The following is a 24,346-nucleotide window of genomic DNA, read 5'->3' on the forward strand; positions in this document are numbered from 1 at the left end:
GTACGGGAACAAAAGTAGAAAACGCTACAAAAGAAAAAATCCCTCCTATTCGAAGAGGACCTGTGGATACAAGAGCAACTATAAAAATCACTTCATCATTCTGACTCCCAATTTCCAAGCTTCATGCTGGGGAAGAAAAAAAAACCCGAAGCCCCATAACACCTATGAAACTTAATATCAATATCATCCTTTCCAGTTATTGGGGTCATAGCTCTTCTGTCAGCTTAATCGTATTTATCAAAATGAAATCCAGGAACCCCAATAGTATATCCAAGAAAAAAAAATATAAGGGGGGCAGGAGCATGAGCATAGTCTCTTCAAGTTCCAAAGAGCGTCCGTTGTCTCCAGCACTAACTAATTTTTACAGGTGGGGGCCCTGGTTCCTGTCTTAAGTCCTCAGCTTGTCCCTGGGAAGTCCGTCTAAGTTGCTGCTGTCGGACTATTTGGGGGTTCCTCCATTGGCCTTGAGTAGTTAAAATCCCCCAGCTATTCCCTGTGTAGGTAAACCTGATAACCAATTTGGAATCTAAATAGGTGTCGCTTCTAAATACAAAAAAAGCTCTGGTAATTCTGCTGGTGTACAGAGAATAAACGTAGTTCATGCCCTGCGGAACGTAACTGCTAGTGGGTATCCCCACCTATATGTACACCCCTGCTCTCTAGCAAGATCTAGGACAGGTCGCAGGCAGGCCCTACGTTGAAGTGTGATGGATCGGATAGGACTTTTATGTGCGCCTCTTCATAAAGAATATCCCTCATGTCCCAAGCAGCTTTAAGAATCTGTTCTTTTTGTTTATATCGATGTAAACGACAGATTACATCCCTAGGTCTCAAGATTTTGAGATTTAGGACCTAGGGCTCTGTGCACCCTATCTATTTCAAACACAATATCAGGTAGCTTTAGAATAGACTGAAACACCGCTCTCACTTTAATATCCAGGTCCTCTATATCTGTCGCTTCTGGGAGTCCCCGGAGTCGCAAGTTATTCCTGCGACTTCTGTCCTCGGACTTCTATTTGTAGTTGCAAGTCTATTACGGTATCCGCTTGCTTAGTCTGCGTTTTTTCAAGAGCTCCCACATGCTGTTCTAGGGATGATATAGAACCCTCTCCAACAGTCACCCTCTCTGTTAAGGCACTTGCATCAGACCTTACCGCTTGAAAATCCTGGCTGTGCGCCTCCCCCCCCCCCCCCCGAAAGATTAGTGTCTCAATGTCCAGGCGGGTAGGTAACGCTGCCAGATCCTGACGTGTGGGGAGCACCGCCAGCATGGCTTTAATGTCTGCTGCCTCCATGTCTATCGTGCCGTCCACTTTCAGAGTCTGTGTGCGTTTGTCCTTCAGTCTGCAGGGACACCTCCATCTTCCGCCCGCTGCCTGACCCGGTAGACATCTGAGGGGAGCCTGACCTCCCTCCCTCCTGCAAGGCGAGCTACGTCACCCGGGAGGGTAAGGGTGAAGGTAGTGTGACATACCGCTGAATATCTCCCTGCGAGGTGATTACCGGTGCTTTCTTTATGGCGGCTCTAGTCCTATATTTGCGGCCACTGTTCATGTCGCAATATCAGCCTTCTCTCCACCACTACTCGTCAGGGTTATCACGGAGGTCCCTGGAGCTCTAATGCAACGTGTCTCCTACTCAGTCATGTCCAAGCCACGCCCCCTGGTTAATAATTTTTAATCTAAAGTTATTGTATATCATATATATATATATATATATATATATTTTTATATAAGAACAAACCTGTTGTACTTGCCTGCTCTTCGTAATGGTTTTGCACAGAGCAACCCCGATCACCCTCTTCTGGGGTAACCCCTGGCACTCCTGGCTCCTCCCTTCAGAGTGCCTCTATTGCAATCTAGTCAATATTCCAATCGCACGCGTTCCTGTTCTAATGGCTCGTAGAAAGAAGGTGGGTGCTGAAACGATCACCAGCTAAGCACTGGAACCATCAACCAAATAAAAAATATTCGCCAGCACACCATGGATCGTAAATAACGTCCAAAAATGTAATACAAAAAAGGCAAGGAATATTTTTTATTTTCCTCTATAGCAAGTCGCTTGCTATGGGGGCACAATCCATAGCCTCGCTATTGACGCACAGTCCTACTCGGCTCTGCTCCCTTTTCACAGGCTGTGATTGACAACAGGAGGAGTCAATGGAGGGAGCGAGCAGTGCTGCTGCTCTTCAGCACAGCACTAGATTGAGATTGAAATCCAGTAAGTATAGGGTCGGGGGGCTGGTCACAGAAGTTAATTAGAAGCATAAGATGCATTAAGGTAAAAAAAAAAAAAAAAAACTTGCCTTTTTAGAATCACTTTAAAATCCTTCCTTCTGCACATTTGCATTTACAAGTTCAGGCACTTGCTGACATGTATGCATTGGTGGGCAGCCTATTGCATTAGGGTATGCACCCCAGAGCACAAACACAAATGTGTTTATATCAGCAGAGAGGTGGATGGTGTCAGTTCTTATTTTTCTTATTTTTTTTTTTTAGGAGCCCAGTTGGGGTGCTTTGGTGAAATATCAAGGTTCTAAACGGAGAGAAAGGGACTGAAGGCAGAGCTTCTCCAGTCCCTTTTTCTCCAGCCTCAGCTGGAGAACTCCAATGTGTAGAAGGGACTTTAGTGTTAAGATGCCTCATTTTAATGATTCCTACAGGAGGGGTTACACAAGGATTACTTCATAAGTTTGCTGCTGCTCTTTCATTGTCAAGTCACAAGCTAGGTTGGGTCTTGGAACAGACTATATTGCAGAAAGGGAAACCCCTATTGAAATAAGATATTGGTTACATTGGGAGTGTGCTGTTTTAAAGGATACGTTTACTTTTGAAACAAGTTACATGTTTCGCCTGTTTTTAAGGGAGAACGTGTAACATGTTCTAGCTGCAGCTCTCTCCCCTCCCCCCTGTGACAGCAAGCCAGGGATCTTCTCCCCACCACCACTGTCAGTTTTTTAAAACAACGCTTTCATTCGGGACTCTGCCCACACGGGCGCGTCATTCATTGCGTTTCCTGTGAATGAATGCCTACAAGTACCGTCAGCTGATGGCTTGTAGATTTCGGTGAGCTGTGAGGGCACTGGCGAGCATCCTCATAGTCTGTTGATCTTCCTGCTCTCAAGTTACTTTCTGCACATATGAGGTACGAGCAGACAGCTATGCTGAGAGTCTGCCGGAGCTGGGCATTGCACCTGCAATCTGCTGGCCACTGATGCAATGCTCTGCAGGCTTCTTAAAAAATATATAAAAAAATGTAATTTGCAAAAAAAGTCCTTTTTTATTTTTTGAACCTATCCTTTAAATTAGTAATCCATCTTCTAGAATTGCATTGTGAGAAGGCACAGTAAAGCACAAACTTCCAAGTTAAAACACTTCACTTGTATGTATTGCAACTGTATGTTCAGCTGCTACAAGTTTGTGTAAGTTTTTCATGAATAAGCCTACATGTGTTTTGGTTTTTAATATTTTCCTTTATCGCTTTGAGATTAATTTTAACACCCTGATGTTTTATATTTTTTCTTTTAGCATTAATGGACTAAAGAGTAATGAGGAAGAAGGGGAATCAGATCCTGAAGAAATCCCTGAAGATACCAGTCTGGTGACTTTAGGGTATGATTATAACCATTAATCTTGCATGATATGGATGAATTAAGGTCTTTTAGTGCATCCAATATGCATAAAAGGAGTGTGATGTGATGTTGTACAGGGGGTATGGTACAGATAGGAGCCTCTGTGTACAGGTAGGTGGAGATTATGGGGGCCACTGTGTACATATAGGGGGGTGTTGTCACTCACTGAGGTGCAGGGTGAGGTTGATGGAGTGCTGGTACTGGATCCCAGCCTGGCATGGTCTGGTAATGTGGGGGGGAACCCTATCCCTAGGTGGCTGTATGATGATGTCACTGAGGTGCTGGTTGAGGTTAATGGAGTGCGGGTACTGGATCCTGGCCAGCATGGTAAGGGAAGGAAGTAACCGCTCCAGGTGGGTGTGTTGGGAAATTGGCAACGGTTCAGGAAATCAAAGGTGCTGGCAATGCACAAAGGAATTGATATAAGGAAAGACGGGATGGACAGCCGCACTCCAAAAAAAACATAAGGTTTGTCTTTATTGTAAAAAATTGATAAAAATGCACTACAAAACAAGCAGAACACAGGCAAAACGGCCTACGCGTTTCACACTCCAATTAGTGCTTAGTCATGACTAAGCACTAATCGGAGTGTGAAACGCGTAGGCTGTTTTCCCTGTGTTCTGCTTGTTTTGTAGTGCATTTTTATCTATTTTTTTACAATAAAGACAAACCTTATGTTTTTTTTTGGAGTGCGGCTTTCCATCCCGTCTTTCCTTATATCAACTGGCCAGCATGGTGTGGCTCTCCCACCACGTCGTGTCTGCCTGGTTGTTATAGTCAGTGATTAAGTCGGTCCCGTGCTGGGGGTAGGGCTGTCTGCTTTCATACGGGTGTCAGGATTTGGTGACTCTGGTCTGCATACAGTACTCCTCCAGGGGGGAGCCACATATATATTGGTGGCTACGGCCCTCATGTTCAGAGGGTGGCTGGCTGCAGCGCTTAACACTTGTCCATTGCCTCCTGGTCACCCTCCAGAAGGAGTAGTATGGACACAGTGATCAGTGCAGGAGGCAGCATCGTACACTCCATGGGCTCTCCAGAGGGAATATCTGATAAGCCTGCGGTGTCATCTGGGGAGATGGCTCTCAAAGGGCTGTTCGGGGAATTTCTTTACATTGGAGAAGTGTGCACCATAGCTTTTGGCCTCCGTACACAGGGAGGGATGGAGGAGACTCCGGGAGTCCCAGGATACAGGACTGAGCTCCGCTCTATGGGGCAGGAGAAATGCTCCGTCCGAGGACACTGGGTGGGGAATGGGAGAGTGCAAAACAGTGTGGGCTGGCGGGGGCCGTGGTTTCTGGTCGCCATGACAACCTGGCGCCTGGGATTTGTCGAGCCCTTCCTTGGAGAAAATATACAGCGCGTCAAGAAAATATACAGCGCATCAAGAAAACATGAGTGAGCAGGCAAAACGCGTTTCTCATTGGATTCATATTCAACTGTAGGTCATAACAGAATGACACAATCATAAAAAAAAAATGTGGCAACAAGTAAATCAAATGACCCCTGTTCAAAATCCTGCTTATCCTTAGTTCTTATGACTGTATTGCCCGTTTTAGCATCAATGTCAGTGTGCAGTCTTTTGTAGTAATGGTCTATGAGGCCCTGAATTCTTGCAGGTGATATAGCTTTTTTTTTTTTGTTTATTTTTTTTTGGGCACAATTGTTGGGAAAATTAAGTAATTTAAATAAATATTTTTTTTCAAAAATGTTTTATTTTTCATACACATATTAATGCTGTTTTTTAACACTGCTACGCTGTGGGATTAACCTGCAGTTTCCTATAGACTTTGTATTAGGTCGCGCATTTTTGGTGCATTTCATGAAAGCGCACCAAAAGTCTTGCATGCTGCATCCTTGGTGTACTTTCTCAAAATGCGACAAAAATGCGTGACTTAAAGTGGAGGTCCAGCTTTAAAAAAACACTGTAGCTGCTGACTTTTAATAAGCACACTTACCTGTCCAGGTTGCCTGCGATGTCGACCGCCTGAGGCCGATCTGTCGATCGTGGCAGGTCCCGGCGCCACCATCCTCACTAATTGAAACAGGCAGTGGAGCCTTGCGGCTTCACTATCCGTTTCCTACTGCGCATGCGCAAGTCGCACAGCATTTTGTTAATGGGCGGCTGACTTCTGGGAGACACAGTTCCCAGAAGTCAGAAAATAATTTCAAAGCTTCATTGGAGATATTATGTGCTATTGATAAGTTTTGTCTTCCTACCTCTGATCATTTATTTTGTGTATACTGAAGCATATTCTTTCCCCTTTGAAAAATAAGATTGTTTGCTTGATACCTCTGAGTGTGGGGGTTTGATCCAAGGCTGGGTAGGATAGTGAAGTGGTTGGGGGAAATTGTCAAACTAGGCTTTTGCTTCAGAATATGTCTGTTTTAAGCTGATTTCACCTCTTATCTTTAATATGAATGGACTTTTGGTAATGGTCATGCAGGTAAAAATTTGCAAAACTGAAATGGGTTTTATTGGCACAAATGCATTCTTCTTTTTTTATTGCATAAATACTGTGTGCACATGGAAAGTGCAGCTGAATAAATTGTTTGACTATGAATTGACATGTTTTTTGATTAAAAGCATATCGATATTAGAGTTAATGTTGTTGTTATTACAAGTATCATGAGTATTAACATTATTAGTGGTGATGCATTATTGTTACCACTACCATTAATCTCTAATTTATTTAATCATATTATTTACATTATTGGTCAGATGTGTGCGTTTGGCTTTGCACAAACATGCGGAACCAACGCATCACATCATGCCGACATTAAACTTTATTACAGAAAAAAATATATAATATATTATTTATCCTAATTATTAAATGCACAGACGCGCCTCATTTAACCACTTCCATACAGGGCATTTTCACCCCCTTCCTGCCCAGACCAATTTTTGGTTTTCAGCGCTGTTGCACTTTGAATGACAATTGCGCGGTCATGCAACACTGTACCCAAATTAAATCTTTGTTTTCCCCCCCACAAATAGAGCTTTCATTTGGTGCTATTTGATTATCTCTGCGTTTTTTTTTTTTTTTGCGCTATAAACAAAAGAGCAACAATTTTGAAAAAACACCATAATTTTTTACTTTTTGATTGAATAAATGCTTTTTTATTTTTTTAATTTTTTTTTCTCAGTTTAGACCCATACGTATTCTTCTACATATTTTTGGTAAAACAGATGGCAATAAGCGTATATTGATTGGTTTGCACAAAAGTTTAATGGCGTCCACAAAATAGGGGATAGATTTATGCCTTTTTTTTTTTTTTTTTATTTACTAGTAATGGCGGCGATCTGCGATTTTTATTTTTTTTTTTTAATTGTGACTGTGACATTGCGGCGGACATATCGGACACTTTTGACACGTCTTTGGGACCATTCACATTTATTCAGCGGTTAGTGCTATAAAACTGCACTGATTACTGTGTAAATGTGACTGTCAGGGGTTAACACTAGGGGGCGCTGAAGGGGTTAATATGTTCCCTGGGAGTGATTCTAACTGTAGGGGCAGGGGGGCTCGCAAGGGGAGGATACCGATGTGTGTTCCTCTGTACTGGGAACACACATCGGTCTCCTCACCTCTGACAGGAGGTGGATCTGTGTGTTTACACACACTGATCCACACTCCTGCCGTGATTGCCGGCAATCGCGGGTGCCCGGCGGACATCGCGGCCGCTGGGCACACGCACCGGGTCGAGAGCGATGCGCGTGCCCCCTATCAGCCGCGATGCAAAGGACGTCATATGATGTCCACCCGGAGGGAGAGACAGTTCCTGCCAATGTCGTCTTACTATGGCCCGGTAGGGAACTGTTTAAAGTCCCACCAATTTTTCTTACTTTTAACATGCATGTTTAGGGAGATGCAGATTGTCATTAATACAGTCAGTATTCTGTGTTGATTAGTGTTTTCATAGAATTGGTTCGATAGTGAGTATATATAAAGGGGATTAATAATGCAAGATGCACAAGGTATGGATAATGTTACTATTAACTTTTTATTGTGTGCTTTTTTTTTTTTAATTCAGAGTTCGGAAGAAGGCAGTGGAACGACGCAAAGAATTAATAATTGACCGAGCATGTAGGAATGAGACTTTTATGTATGAAATGGTAAGATATTTGGATATAGTGGTTTATTTTTATTCTTTTATTCACTTTTAAGCGTAACCAAGGCATATTAAGTAAGCTTATCCAAATGGTTTGGGGTAAAGATTTATTTTTTCTTTGGTCTTTAAACTCGTTTTTTATCTGTTTTACAAATACACGACGCTTGATTCCTAGACTATTATGCATTATCTGAAGAGATGGCACATTAGTAGCTGTCTCTATTGAGACAGACTGTCTTTGATAGAAACCTCAGAGAAAGGTGGGATTAATAATTTCTATGACGGTTTACAGCTTGAATTAAGTCCTTTTAAAGCGGAGTTCCCCTTAAAAAAAAAATACTGCAGCTACAAATACTGCAGCTGCTGACTTTTAATATATGAACACTTACCTGTCCAGGGCGCCCGCAATGTCGGCACCCGAAGCCAATCTGTCCCTCGGCTCTCGGGTGAAGGCGCCACATCTTCGGTAAGGGAATCAGGAAGTGAAGCCTTGCAGCTTCACTTCCTGGTTCTCCACTGCACATGTGTGAGTCGCGCTACGTGATCTCACAGGTCCCTTCTGTCTTCTGGGATCTGTTTGTCTCCCAAAAGACCGCGTGGGAGGAGGGGCCGAACATGGCGTAGATTGCCGCGGATACTACGGCGATCTATGCCCGGAAGTGGGAGCAAATACCTGGATTACACCAGTATCTACACCCCCCTGAAAGGTGCCAAATGTGACACCAGAGGGGAGGAATCCGAAAAAGCAGAAGTTCCATTTTTGGGTGGAACTCTGCTTTAACCACTTGCCGACCTCCTCATGTAAATATACGTCGGCAGAATGGCACGGACAGGCACATGCACGTACCTATACGTCCTCTGCTTGACGTGGGTCAGGGGTCCGATCGGGACCCCCCCGTACATGCGGCGGTCGGTAAGCCTCGGGAAGCGATCCGGGATGACGGCGCGGCTATACGTTTATAGCCGCCCCGGAGCTGAAGAACGGGGAGAGCCGTGTGTAAACACGGCTTCCCCGTGCTTCACTATGGCGGCGTATCGATCGAGTGATCTCTTATATAAGATCGATGATGTCAGTCCTACAGCCACACCCCCTACAGTTGTAAACACACACAAAGTGAACCCTAAATGTTACAGCGCCCCCTGTGGTTAACTCCCAAACTGCAACTGTCATCTTCACAATAAAGAATGCTATTTAAATGCATTTTTTGCTGTGAAAATGACAATGGTCCCAAAAATGTGTCAAAATTGTCCGAAGTGTCCGCATAATGTCGCAGTCACGAAAAAAATCGCTGATCGCCGCCATTAGTAGTAAAAAAAAATAAAAAAAATAAAAATGCAATAAAACTATCCCCTATTTTGTAAACGCTATGTAAACGCTATAAATTTTGCGCAAACCAACCGATAAACGATTATTGCGTTTTTTTTTTTTTTTTTTACCAAAAATAGGTAGAAGAATATGTATTGGCCTAAAAAAGGACGCCAATTTTGTTTGGGAGCCACGTCGCACGAGCGCGCTATTGTCTGTTAAAGCGACGCAGTCCCGAACTGTAAAAACCCCTTGGGTCTTTAGGCAGCATATTGGTCCGGGGCTTAAGTGGTTAAATATTTTTTTTTTTTTTTTAACAAGAGGTAAGGAGAAACCGTAAAAAAAAATTGAAAAGTAGCCTGAATGTCACCTGCTGGCTAGATAAGAGGAACAAAATATTGTTATGTAGCACTTGATTTCTGGCTAAGAGGAAGGCTCTTTTAAAACTACAGTGCTTTAAAAAAGTATCCTTACCCCTTAAGATTTTTCACATTTTGTCATGTTACAACCAATAACGTAAATGGATTTTTAGTGATAGATCAACACAAAGTGGAAGGAAAATGATAAATGATTTTCAATTTGTTTTTTACAAATAAATATGTGAAAAGTGTAGCGTGCATTTGTGTTCCATCCCCTCGTCAATACTTTGTAGAACCACCTTTCTCTGCAATTAGAGCTTCAAGTCTTTTAGGTATGTCTCTACCAGCTTTGCACATCTATAGAGTGAAATTTTTGTCCATTCTTCTTTGTAAAATACAGCTGTGCTCATAAGTTTACATACCCTGGCAGAATTTATGATTTATTTGGCCATTTTTCAGAGAATATGAATAACACAAAAACATTTCTTTCACTCATGATTAGTGTCTGGCTGAAGCCATTAATTATCAATCAACGGTGTTCACTCTTTTTTTCTTTAAATCATAATGACAACAGAAACTATCCAAATGACCCTGATCAAAAGTTTACATACCCCAGTGAATTTGGCCTGATAACATGCACACAAGTTGACACAAAGTGGTTGGAATGGCTATTAACTACTTAAGGACCCCCCACTGTATATATACGTCCTCTTTTTAAACATGGATATCTCAGTAACGGCAGCAGCTGCTGCCACAACTGAGATATCCATGTTTTCAGCGGGCGGCCGTGTAAACGATAACGGCGGTCTCCGCGGCGGATTCGCCACGAGATCGCCGTTATCGGTGGCGGGAGAGGGCCCCCCCCCTCCCGCCGCTTTTCCGCGCCCTCCGCCGCTTACCGGAGCCGTCGGTAGCGGCGGAGGAGATCCGATGCTGCCGCCTGGAGAGTGAGGACTGTAGTGAGGGGAAGATGACCCCCACCCGTCCTCATAGCTCTGCTGGGCGGAAGTGACGTCAAAACGTCAGTCCCGCCCAGCCTCTTAAAGAGACAATTTTTTTTCTGTCATTTTTTTAAATGACAAATTTTCCTTTTTTTTTTTTTTTTTTTTTGCATTTAAGCATAAATATGAGATCTGAGGTCTTTTTGACCCCAGATCTCATATTTAAGAGGACCTGTCATGCTTTTTTCTATTACAAGGGATGTTTACATTCCTTGTAATAGGAATAAAAGTGATCATTTTTTTTTTTTTAATATTTTAGTGTAAAAAATAATAAAATCAATAAAATTAAATAAGAAAACAAAAAAAAATTTTTTTTAAAGCGCCCCGTCTTGACGAGCTCGCGCGCAGAAGCGAACGCATACGCGAGTAGCGCCCGCATATGAAAACTGTGTTCAAATCACACAAGTGAGGTATCGCCGCGATCGTTAGAGCGAGAGCAATAATTATAGCCCTAGAGCTACTCTGTAGCTCAAAAAATGCAACTTATAGAATTTTTTAAACGTCGCCTATCTAGATTTTTAAGGGTAAAAGTTTGACGCCATGCCACGAGCGGGCGCAATTTTAAAGCGTGACATGTTGGGTATCATTTTACTCGGCGTAACATTATCTTTCACAATATATAAAAAAATTGGGCCAAATTTATTGTTGTCTTATTTTTTTATTCAAAAAAGTGAAATTTTTCCAAAAAAAGTGCGCTTGTAAGACTGCTGCGCAAATACGGTGTGACAAAAAGTATTGCGATGACCGCCATTTTATTCTCTAGGGTGTTAGAAAAAAAATATATATAATGTTTGGGGGTTTTAAGTAATTTTCTAGCAGAAAAAACTGTTTTAGTCTTGCAAACACCAAATCTGAAAAACACCTGAGGTCTTTAAGTGGTTAAAGGTAACCATCCTCACCTGTGATCTGTTTGCTTGTAATTAGTGCGTGTATAAAAGGTCAATGTGTTTCTGGACTCCTGACAGACCCTTGCATCTTTCATCCAGTGCTGCACTGACGTTTCTGGATTCTGAGAATTGGCAAAGGATCTGCGGGAAAAGGTAGTTGGACTGTATAAAAAAACAGGAAAGGGATCTAAAAAGATATCCAAGGAATTGAGAATGCCAATCAGCAGTGTTCAAACTAATCAAGAAGTGAAAAATGAGGGGTTCTGTTGAAACCAAACCGCGGTCAGGTAGATCAACTAAAATTTCAGCCACTGCCAGGAAAAGGGTTTGGGATGCAAAGAAAAACCCACAAAAAACTTCAGGTGAAATACAGGACTCTCTGAAAACATGTGGTTTGGCTGTTTCAAGATGCACAATAAGGAGACACTTGAAGAAAGATGGCTGCATAATGGTCGAGTCGCCAGAAGAAAGTCTTTTATTACGCAAATGCCACAAAGTATCCCGCTTACAATACGCTAAACAGCACAGAGACGAGCCTCAAACCTTCTGCCACAAAATCATTTGGAGTAATGAGACTAGAATTGAGCTTTTTGGCAACAACCATAAACATTAAATTTGGAGAGGAGTCAACGAGGCCTACGATGAAAGGTACACCATCCCTACTGTGAAACACAGAGGTGGATTGCTGAGGTTTTGGATGGTGTGTGAATTTGGTCAGAATCAATGGCAAGATGAATGCAGTATGTTATCAAAATATACTGGAGGAACATTTGCATTCATCAGCCAGGAAGCTGCGCATGGGACGTATTTGGACATTCCAACATGACAATGATCCAAAACACAAGGCTAAGTTGACCTGTCATTGGCTACAGCTGAATAAAGTAAAGGTTCTGGAGTGGCCATCTCAGTCTCCTGACCTTAATATCACTGAGTCACTTTGGGGAGATCTCAAACGTGCAGTTCATGCAAAACAGACAGAATTTAAAGGAACTCAAGGCTTTTGCCAAGAGGAATTGGCAGCTTTACTATCTGAGAAGATAGAGCCTCATCCACAAATACCACAAAAGACTTCAAGCTGTCATTAATGTTAAAGGGGGCAATTCTGTCGCCATTATGATTTAACCACTTAAGGACCGGACCAATATGCAGCTAATTGACCCAAGGGGTTTTTTTACAATTCGGCACTGCGTCGCTTTAACAGACAATTGCGCGATCATGCGACGTGGCTCCCAAACAAAATTGGCGTCCTTTTTTCCCCACAAATAGAGCTTTCTTTTGGTGGTATTTGATCACCTCTGCGGTTTTTATTTTTTGCGCTATAAACAAAAATAGAGCGACAATTTTGAAAAAAATGCAATATTTTTTACTTTTTGCTATAATAAATATCCCCCAAAAACATATCTAAAAAAATTTTTTCCCTCAGTTTAGGCCGATACGTATTCGTTTACCTATTTTTGGTAAAAAAAATCGCAATAAGCGTTTATCGATTGGTTTGCGCAAAATTTATAGCGTTTACAAAATAGGGGATAGTTTTATTGCATTTTTATTAATTATTTTTTTTTACTACTAATGGCGGCGATCAGCGATTTTTTTTTTTCATGACTGCGACATTATGGCGGACACTTCGGACAATTTTGACACATTTTTGGGACCATTGTCATTTTCACAGCAAAAAATGCATTTAAATTGCATTGTTTATTGTGAAAATGACAGTTGCAGTTTGGGAGTTAACCACAGGGGGCGCTGTAGGAGTTAGTGTTCACTTTGTGTGTGTTTACAACTGTAGGGGGGTGTGGCTGTAGGACTGACATCATCGATCGAGTCTCCCTTATATAAGGGATCACTCGATCGATACGCCGCCACAGTGAATAACGGGGAAGCCGTGTTTACATACGGCTCTCCCCGTTCTTTAGCTCCGGGGAGCGATCGCGACGGAGCGGCTATAAAGGAATAGCCGCGCCGTCGTCCCGGATCGCTCCCCGAGGGGATCCGACCGCCGCATGTAGCGGGGGGGGGGGGGGGGGGGGTCCCGACCCACGTCTAGGCAGGCACGTACAGGTACGTTGATGTGCCTGTCTGTGCCATTCTGCCGACGTATATCTACATGAGGCGGTCGGGAAGTGGTTAAAAAGAGAAACATGGTTCATTGATAATAAATGGCTTCAGCCAAACGCTAACCATGAGTGAAAGAAATTTTTTTGTTCTCATTCATATTCTCTGAAAAATGGCGAAGAAATCATAAATTCTGCCAGGGTATGTAAACTTATGGGCACAACTGTATATGGGAATGGTTGATATTTATTTTTATGGTTGAACTGGATGGACTTGTGTTTTTTCAGCCTGACTATCTGTGTAACTGTAGCTCATTGGATGGAGAGCATCTGTGAATGGCAAGTCTTGCCACAGATTCTCAACTGATTTATGTCTGGACTTATGTCTTTCTTTCAATAATGGCTTTCTTCTTACCACTCTTCCATAAAGGCCAGATTTGAGGAGTGTATGACTAATAGATTCTCCAACCTGAGCTCTGGATCTCTGCAGCTCCTCCAGAGTTACCATGGGCCCCTTGGCTGCTTCACTGATTAATGCTCTCCTTGCTTAGACTGTCAGCTTAGGTGGATGGCCATGTCTTGGTAGGTTTTTAGTTGTGCCATATTCTTTCCATTTTCGTATAATTAAACAGTGCACCGTGAGATGTTCAAAGCTTAGGATATTTTTTCATAACCTAACCCTGCTTTAAAGTTCTCCACAACTTTATCCCTGGCCTGTCTGGTGTGTTCCTTGGCCTTCGTGGTGCTGTTTGTTCACTAAGGTTCTCTAACAAACCTCCGAGGGCTTCGCAGAACAGCTGTATTTTTACTGAGATAAAATTACACACAGGTGGACTCTATTTGCTTTATAGGTGACTTCTGAAGGCAATTGGTTCCACTAGATTTTAGTTGTTTCAGAGTAAAGGGGGCTGAAAACAAATGCACATCAGGCCTTTCATTTTTTTTTTTTTTGTAAACAATTTTGAAAACTATTTATCATTTTCCTTCCACTTTACAATTATGTGCCACTTTGTGTTGGTCTATCACATAAAATCCAAATAAAATACATTTACGTTTTTGGTTGTAACATGACAAAATGTAGAAAATTCAAGAGGTATGAATACCTTTTCAAGGCATTGTAAGTTGCCTCATGTTGCCTCTTGTTTCATCGTATTTATGTTTTTGCCATTAAGGCCAATGTTTGCCTTGTGTTTCCTACATTCTTGTATCTTTGGGCCATGAATTTTTTTTTTTTGCTGTCTGCCTTAAAGTGGGATTCCACCCGCAATTTTTATTTTTTTTAAAAGTCAGCAGCTACTAACACTATAGCTGCTCACTTTGAATAAGGACACTTACCTGTCCTCCTCGCCCACGCTGATGGCCCCCCCGATGCCGATCGGTGCAGGTCCCGCGCCACCATTCACACTTAGGGAAACAGGCAGTGAAGCCTTACGGCTTCACTGCCTGTTTCCTACTGCGCATGCACGAGTCCCGCGCCGACTTGTGAATGGGCGGCTGCTCTCTGGGAACACACACAGTTCCCAGAAAGCAGCGCGCCCCATTCACTAGAAGGAGGACCGTGGCTATGAAAGAGGCAGATTACGGACTTCCGCATAGCAACAGGTATTTCGGGTGAGTATACATTTTTTTTATTTTCTATTTATCATATGTTGTACAATCTAATTGTACAATCTCTAAGATCTACCATCAACTGTGTAGTGAAAGGACCTGTCTGGTTTGATGCACATTGAATGGATTGTTGAGGCGTGTCCTTCTATTACATCGTTTTGGTAAATCTAAAGGAGATTTCTCAGAGATTGTACTGTCAGATTGTAAAGTGTATGGACATCCTAAATCATAAGCTAATCTGCTGCCTCCTTACCACTTTATGGTGGCAAGGCAGCGTTGCTTACTGTTTATGTAGGGGAAGTAGTGAAAGAGGGTACCCCCTTAGGCTGCTTTCACACTGGGGCGTCGGCGATGGTAAAGCTAGCGGCCGAAAAAGTGTTCAAAGCGTCCTGCCAGCGCATCGCTTCAGTGTGAAAGCATTCAGGCTCTCACACTGAGACTGTAGGGGAGCCTTTTTTAGCCCAAAAGCACCTGAAAAATGCCTGTGTGAAAGGGGTCTAAAGGTTAGGCCATACTGCAGCTGGATAATCTGTGTCCTCTAGTGGCTGCAGCGATTTCTCTGAGATGTTTTTTTTCTGGGGATCAGACCGTACATATTTACCAACTTAGCTGCTACATCCTTGTGTTTTTATTTAGGAAGCCGAAGTAGTGGACCGCCACAATATTTGGGCCCGGCGGTCCACAGTACTGGGTCCTCGTTATTTTTCATCATGTTTGCTGGGCACCAGGGTAAAGGACTGAACTTGACAGTCATATATGGATAGTTTTCACAGTGCAAAAAATGCAATGCTTTCTCCAGATCTTTGCCTAATCTGTATTGAATAACGATGAGTCTAAGAACTGTACTCTTCATTCTTTTGAATACCGTATTTTCCGGCGTATAAGACGACCCGGCGTATAAGACGACCCCCTAATTTTCCAGGAAAAATTTTGATTTTGGGATATACTCACTGTATAAGACTACCCCCTTCCTTCTAGTCTTTCTGGAAGCTGAGGGGGAGCCAGAACAGCTGACAGAAACAGGCTTTTTCAAATCTCACTGTGCCATTACATTCCTCACTGTGCCATTACATTCCTCACTGTGCCATTACATTACATGCCCAGACTGTGCCATTACATTACATGCCCAGACTGTGCCACTGTGCCATTACATGCCCCCACATTGCCACTGTGCCATTGCATGCCCCCACATTGCCATTGTGCCATTGCATGCCCCCACTGTGCCATTGCATGCCCCCACATTGCCACTGTGCCATTACATGCCCCCACATTGCCACTGTGCCATTACATGCCCCCACATTGCCATTGTGCCATTACATGCCCCCACATTGCCACTGTGCCATTACATGCCTGAACTTGTTGCCCCCCCAGTGCAATAACACTCACTTTTTTTTTTTCCAGCGGTGACAGTCCCCCATGCTGCGAGCATGAATGATTTCAAAGCCGCGCCTTCACTTCAGAGTGTTCTCTGATAGGCGGCACACAAATCTTCCCAGCAGCGCCTCTGTTCTGTTTCCGCCTATCACGGACGTTTTCTCATCTCGTCCGAGGATGAGAAGGCATCTGTGATAGGAGGAACACAGAACAGAGGCGCTGCTGGGAAGATTTTTGTTCCTCCTATCACAGAACACTCTGAAGAGAAGGCGCGTCTTTGAAATCATTCACGCTCGCGCTTGCCGTATGGAGACTGTCACCGCTGGGGAAAAAAAAGTGAGTACTGAGACCGTACCCGGCGTATAAGACGACCCCCGACTTTGGATGCATTTTTTTGCATCCAGAAATGCCTGCCCCTCCTCACCTCTCACCCAGTCACAGAACACTTTGTATTGTGTGAACCCATTCACAAATTACAAAGTCTTCTGTCAATGGACAGGAGAGGGGTGGGCAGACACACAGCAGCTGCATCTCTCCTGTAAGAACACTAGGAGTGTAGAAATAGCAGTACTTCGGCTGTTAGTAAAACTGTCAGTTGTAAATAAGAGGGAAATCCACAAGACATCATGCACCTTGATTGAGTTAACCCATTGTAAACCAGCACGTTTTAAGTAAAGTAATTTGTGGCGTTCTGTAAGAATAAATGTAAAAGTAATTTCTTTATCATACATCCCAGAACACAAAATCCATTATGATTGGGTTATGCTGCCACCTTCAGGTGATTGGTAACTGAAAAAAGAAAAAGGAAAACAATGGGATGCCGCCGCACAACAATGGGATGCCGCCGCACAACCTGGCGTTGCGGCTACTGCACTGAAATTATCGGCACTTTTTTTTTTTTTTTTTATTACAGCAAAATGCCAAAAACACAATTTTCTGCCGATATGTTGCGGCACACCACTAGTCCACAGTATAGTGGCTTTAGGTTACAAGCTGGAATTTCAGGGCCTTCTGCGCTTTTTTTATGTATCTTTGAATCTGCAAAAAAAAAGCTGTCTTTTTCGAGTGCTCGATCACTTTCTATCACAAGGAGTAATCGCTCCAGTTTCAACTATGCCCAGTTTTCTATTTGTGCAGCGTTTGTTTTCTTACTTTGTGAAGTTCCTGCACAGCGCGGCAATCTCCAGTGTGGGCATCTGAACCCAGTGTCCTCCTTCCTGGCTACCCAGCATGCACCTACCAATCTCACTCAAAAGTAGTGCAGTGCAATCTAAGTCAGCTTGCCATGCCAAGCTGACCAAGATTTTCTATAGACGCCAACGTTAAATGTTATTGGAGCCACGCCAAGCTGATCAAGAATTTCCATAGACGCCAATGTAAAATGTTACGCGAGCAGTGCTATGCCAAGCTGACCAAGATCTCCCAGGAACCAATGCAAAACCGGAAATGACGGCCACGGCTGCTTAAGGAGGAAATTAAATTGAATGTTTATCTCCTGTTAGTCTGCTGGTGGTCTCACAATTTTCTCTTTCTGTTCTTGGTGAGGGTAATATTTCTAATTGTCTGGCGTTTCTGTCACATTTCTGATGATTTATACAAAGTGGTGTTAGGCTGGGTTCACACTGGTAGACATACGCTCTGACATTGGGAGCTCATTTCACATGACGTGTGAAAATCAATGTTTTCCTATGAGAGCCGTCTTAAAGTCAGTCCGACTTTGAAAATGCTCCCTGTACTACTTTGGTCCGACTTTGATCCTACATCAGCCCATTGAATATCATTGAAGTCAGATCATAATAGGATCCTTGTCCTTACCATCCGACTTTTGACATCAGACATGTGATTACAGCAGCAGTAAAAGGAATTTTATCTCACTCTGGGATTGTTTTGATTGGTCAAAGGACAAGTCAGACGATCACAAAGTTGGATCAAAGTAGTATCCTGTTCATTCAAGTCGGATGGATGTAGGACAGATTGTAGGACTGATGTCGCAGAGCAAAGTAGGATGAAAGTCGGTTGACTGTCGTGTAGTATCAGTGTGAACCCAGCCTCAAATGCAAGTACTGCTACACTATCGCCCTTAAAACAAATGCCATACGGTCCGTGCCTCCTATTTTATATTTACAGGCAGTTTATACACCGAGAATAGTTCTCTTTAAAAATGCACCTCCTTGTCAGGAAAAGGTAGTTGACCAGAATATGAAATCACTACAGCCAGCCTATACTCATTAGGTTGTAAGACCAGACTCGTTTTTTTTTTAAATAGATTTTCTGAACAACGATTTATCAAACTTTGGGAATACACCCCCTGATTTATATAAAAAAAAGTTAACTTAATAAATTACTTGCATGTTGCAAACTGTCTTTTTTTTTATTTTATGTATTTATTTTTTTATAGCAATCCCGTGGTTTAGGAAGGAGGCCAGAAGACCCTTCAGACATGGTTGATGAGGGAGAACTGGTTTTAACTTTGAATTTGATTTATCCAATGATTTTCCAAAAGGTTTGTTATAATTTATTATATGCATTAAAGTTTATTCAGCTCCATATTGGCAGCTTTATTTTTACGCATTTTTTTTACATGTCACAGTAGTGGGCAGTTTATAATCCTACATGCCCCTATATTAGAGGGAAGAAAGCCTTCACTTTTATGAAGATTTGAAAATGCAAGAAAAACAGTCACTTCCAGTGCTAAAAGGGTCTTTCATAATTTAAACAGCAACAGGGACATCCGAGTTCCAAAACCAGGCGGATGCTGCCCTCCTCAGATAGGGTAATCTGGTAAAAACTATAATACAGAACAAAAGGATGGTGCGCACAACTAGTGCATTACCAAACACATTTAATAAGTATTAAAAGATTAAAAGTGTATACTCGCAAAAGTGGCAACCCACAATGAGCCATACAACTACACAATGTTACAAGGTATGGACACAGCAAGGATATAGGCAGATGCGTTTCGGGGGCGCAACCCCTTCCTCAGAGCCAAGCTAGTCTGGACACCAAAGTCAGATTGGCACGATCCCGCAACCCACCATAGGTGTACATTGGCACCTTTAAGGGCGATGTCCGCTGCGTGGGTGACCCGGTGTGCAATGTCTGCCGGCCACGCCCGATGGTGGGCACGAGAGCCAGAACAGGGATGTGTGCATGTAAACACACAAATCCCCATTCTGACGGGGGAGGAGAGACAGATCTGCTGTTCCTAGCGATTAAGAACAGGCATATGTCACCTCCTCTAGTCAGTCCCATCCCCCACAGTTAGAAACACACATGAGGGAACACATTTAACCCCCTTGATTGTCCCCTAGTGTTAAACCCTTCCCTACCAGTGAGATTTATACAGTAATCCGCGCATTTTTTATAGCACCGATTGCTGTATATATGTCAATGGTCCCAAAAAAGTGTAAAAAATGTCCGATCTGCCCTCCGTAATTCTGCTAAAAATCGCAGATCGCCATTACTAGTAAAAACAAAAAAAGCTATAAAACTTTCCCCTATTTTGTAGACGCTATAACTTTTGCGCAAATCATAAATCAGTGCAAAAAATAGCAAAATTGTGCCATCATACAAAGTCCTGTGTGTGTATAGGGAAATAGAGAGACTGAGAACACCCAAATAATGTATACACACTTCAACAGTTGTTATCTATGCCCTTTTTTAAAACCTGAATTGAATTATGGCAGCAATGTGTAGTATGATGTTTCCCCTAAAGATGTCAGTAGTCACATCATTGTTGATCTCATCATGTGACCATCAGGATAGAGTCAAAGAAAATGGCAGCAGTATGCTTGACTTTCAAACAACCATTTTGAAGTGGTATTGTAAATCGGAAAATGTGTGTGAAGTTTAATGACAGCGGCAACGTGAGTTTGTAACAGAACCACCAACTGCCTAATTTGTGATGAGTTCGAAACTTATGGCACTGTGTGTGATGTGCACAAGCAACGTACTGGGAAGTATTTCACAGCAAAAAGTTGCGCTTCCTCGGAGATAATGTTGAACCAGTTTGCATGAATGTTTGTCAAACAATGTGCACAGGAATTGGCAGATCAAGCATACAATGTAAATTAATACACATATTTGCCAGCACACCATGTATCTTGAATTGCAGTCCAAAGCTTTTATTGCATAGAGATCACATCACAAAAGAACTAGTGCAACGCTTTGGAGCCACGCAGGACCCCTTCATCAGGTATAGGGATTGATCTGTGATATATTCAGTGTCCAGCTGGTAACCGCTACAGCACCCGCTACAGATGAGCCTGTAATCCAGCAATGGGTGTGATGGGAATATAGACAAGAAAGAAAGCATACAATGTATTCTGAAGAGGGCACACTGGAGATGGTTGCATGGCATGAATGAAGATGACCCTGATCGGAGAATGGAGTACTGTGATTGGTTTCGTATATGAGGATGAGCAGAAAATGGTGTGGTCTGATGAAGTGCAGTTTAACAACTTGAGACCCGCGCTGTAAACGAAAGACGTCCACAGCGCGGCTCTCAACTGCCGGGTGGACGTCCTTTTATTTGCATTCCCCGCGCGCGCCACTGCAGTCCCGCAGCGGGGAAACACTGTGCCCAGCGCATCGCTGAGATTGCGATGTGCGTGCCTGGCGGCCACGATGTCCGCCACGTACCCGCGCTCAGCAGTGACAGAGCAAGGACGTGGAGCTCTGTGTGTAAACACAGAGCTCCACGTCCTGTCAGGGAGAGAGGAGACCGATGCTGTGTCCGTTGTACATAGGGAAACAGATCGGTCACCTCCCCCAGTCAGTCCCCTGCCCCTACAGTAAGAATCACTCCCAGGGAATACATTTAACCCCTTCCATGCCAGTCACATTTTAACAGTAATCAGTGCATTTCTATAGCACTGTTCGCTGTATAAATATGAATGGTTCCAAAATAGTGTCAAAAGTGTCCGATGTGTCTGCTGCAATATCGCAGGCCTGACAAAAATCATAGATCGCCGCCATTACTAGTAAAAAATAAATCCTAAATCTATCCCCTATTTTTTAGGCACTATAACTTTAGCGCAACCAATCAATAAACGCTTATTGCGATTTTTTTTTTTTTTTTTTTTTACCAAAAATTTGTAGAATACGTATCTGCCTAAACTGAGGAAAAAAATAGTTTTTAAAAAAAAATTGAGATATTATAACAAAGTAAAAATATTGTGTTTTTTTTTTCAAAATGTTCTGTCTTTTTTGTTTATAGCGCAAAAAATAAAAACCGCAAAGGTGATCAAATACCACCAAAAGAAATCTCTATTTGTGGGGAAAAAATTATAAAAATATAATATGGGTACAGTGTTGTGTGACCGCGCAATTGTCATTCAAAATGCGTCAGCGCTGAAAGCTGAAAATTGGTCTGGGCAGGAAGGGGGTTTAAGTGCCCAGTAATGAAGTGGTTAAACGAAATGGTACTATAAACTGTCATAATTTGTGTTTATTGGGCCCCAGAACATTTTCATATTAATGTGGGCAAAGCAGTTAATTTACCAGGGCTCAATGTCTGGTGTGGACTGTTATCCAGGGGTTCAATTGGACCATTCTTTTTTGAAGGCACGGCCACTGGTCCAGTGTGCCTTGACATGCATCGCATTCCCATTTTATTGAAAAAATTTAAATTGGGAAGGGGGGGGGGGGGGGGGTCTCACAGGGAGATTCCACAGTATTGGACAAAAAATAGTCCAGTACCTCATCCTGAATTTAACCTCCTGGGACCCGCGCTATAGTCAAATGACGGCTACTGTGCGGATCCCAAAATCCAACAGGACGTCAATTACAGATCGCCGCGAACGGCCAATCAGAGTGGCCATTTGCGATGCGATCTGTGCGGCCAATGAGAGATGATCTCATATGTAAACATATGAGATCATCTCTCATTGCCGTTTTACACAGAGACAGCGGTGCTGTCTCTGGAGAGGAGACAGATCTGTGTCCCTTGTACATAGGGACATAGATCGGTCACCCCCCCAGTCACCCCCCCTCCACCTACAGTTAGAACACAATGCAGGGATACATTTAACCCCTTCCTCACCCCCTAGTGTTAACCCCTTCAATGCCAGTCACATTTATACTGTAATTAGTGCATATTTATAGCACTGATCGCAGTATAAATGTGAATGGCACCAGAAATGTGTCAAGTGTCCGATGTGTCCGCCATAACGTTGCAGTCCCAATAAAAATCGCAGATCGCCGCCATTTCTAGTAAAAAAAAATAAAAATAATAAAAAATAATTCTGTCCCCTATTTTGTAGGCGCTATAACTTTTTTTTTTTTTTTTTTTTTTTTTTTTTACCAAAAATATGTAGAAGAATACGTATCGGCCTAAACTGAGAAAAAAGAAGTGTTTTTTTTTTTTAAATTGAGCTATTTATTATAGCAACAAGTAAAAAACATTGTATTTTTTTCAAAGTTGTCGCTCTTTTTTGTTTATAGCGCAAAAAATAAAAACCGCACAAGCGATCAAATACCACCAAAAGAAAGCTCTATTTGTGGGGAAAAAAGGATGTCAATTTTGTTTGGGAGCCACGTCACACGACCGCGCAATTGTTAGTTAAAGCGACGCAGTGTCCGAAGCTGAAATTTCACCTGGGCAGGAGGGGGGTATATGTGCCCAGTAAGCAAGTGGTTAAATGCACAAAAGATTCCCTTACTACTAAACTAGAAGAACTATAGCGGTACCAAAAAATAAAATGTCAAATTCTTCATATTATACATATTAAAAGTTGTGAAAAAACATGGAAATATACATATATACCACAGACATGACATCAAATATTGAACATAGATTGGTTGTTCTTAGTGTTGATGAACACCAACCCCACATCAGTGGAGGGGGGTGTGGAGACTTGCTGTTGCTCCAACGCAGGTTACGTTTCCCAGGGCATAGCCCTCTTCTTCAGGCAGTTTAAAGCATAGTCATACACTAGAAGGAACAATATACACTTCAGTCAAGATCACATCTTATCACTCAGTCTAGTGATCTATTGCCACATACCTTAGAATTTTATACAAAAGAAGAGTGTATAAATGGAGCTATTTTACCAGCCATTTTGTGCAGTTTATGCGGGTGAGCAATTTTACTTCCAGAGACGAGAGCATATCTCAATGACTTTCTACCAGGACGTTGGATAGGACATAGAGGTGCTGTGGAATTCCCTCCACGTTCCCTAGACTTAACACCCCTCGATTTCTATCTGTGGGGGAACACTAAAGGATGTGTTGTACTGTAAAAAAAAACAGCTACCCTCACCACACTACAGGAAGAAATTGTCAATGTTGTTCATGCAGTGGTTTGCCGAAAATCAAGTCTCTAGAAGCTCTTCATAGACACTCACGCAGCAGGGCTTAGCCCCACCCCCCACTTCCTTCTCACTGCATTTGATTGACAGCACCAGGTGCCAATGGCTTTTGCTGCTGTTCGAGTCCCTGGGTGAAGAAGAGGAGGAGAGAAGAGATGCAGCTGTGCACAGTGCTGGATCTCTTCTCACCTCTCTTCCCTTTCACACTGGGAATGGGGAGGACTGAGAAATATCAAAACGATTTTTACCTTAATGCAAAGCATACATTAAGGTAAAAAAAATGTTTAGCGTTAATATCACTTTAGCTATGTACAAAAACCATAGGAACTGGGGTGTAGAAAAATGACAGCAGGTACTCCTGGATTGATGAGTCAGAATTTGAAATATTTGGCTGTGACAGGTCTGTTGAGAGTGGTACAATAATAAGTGTCTGTAGGCATTTTATGCATTAAGGTGAAAATTCTTCTGTAGTGCAGCACCCTCCCCTAGATCCCCCTTTTTACTTGAACCCGATCTTTCCAATGATAACAAGCCCAGCAGCTCCAGCCGCTGTCTCAGGTCCTCATTGAATAGATTGATAGCAGCAGCAGCCCTTGCTGTCAATCAAATCCAGGGACATGGGAGCCAAGTCTGTCTGTGTCAATGGATGCAGCAGGACTCGAGAGCGTGCCCGCAAGGGTGCCCCCTTGGAATGAGGGTCTCCAAG

General features: G+C 42.7%; 1 protein-coding gene across 1 annotated transcript in view; it reads left to right on the top strand.

Annotated features, from left to right (window-relative positions):
* SNAPC3 (small nuclear RNA activating complex polypeptide 3) overlaps positions 1-24,346 on the top strand; it is an 85,215-nt gene that overhangs the window by 36,997 nt on the left and 23,872 nt on the right. The window contains exons 2-4 of the mRNA XM_040358532.1: positions 3,528-3,611; positions 7,667-7,748; positions 18,729-18,833. Coding sequence (XP_040214466.1) covers positions 3,528-3,611; positions 7,667-7,748; positions 18,729-18,833 — 271 coding nt within the window. The remainder of the gene's footprint in view (positions 1-3,527; positions 3,612-7,666; positions 7,749-18,728; positions 18,834-24,346) is intronic.

Source organism: Rana temporaria, chromosome 1, assembly GCF_905171775.1.
Source record: "Rana temporaria chromosome 1, aRanTem1.1, whole genome shotgun sequence".
NCBI classification, from domain to species: Eukaryota; Metazoa; Chordata; class Amphibia; order Anura; family Ranidae; genus Rana; species Rana temporaria.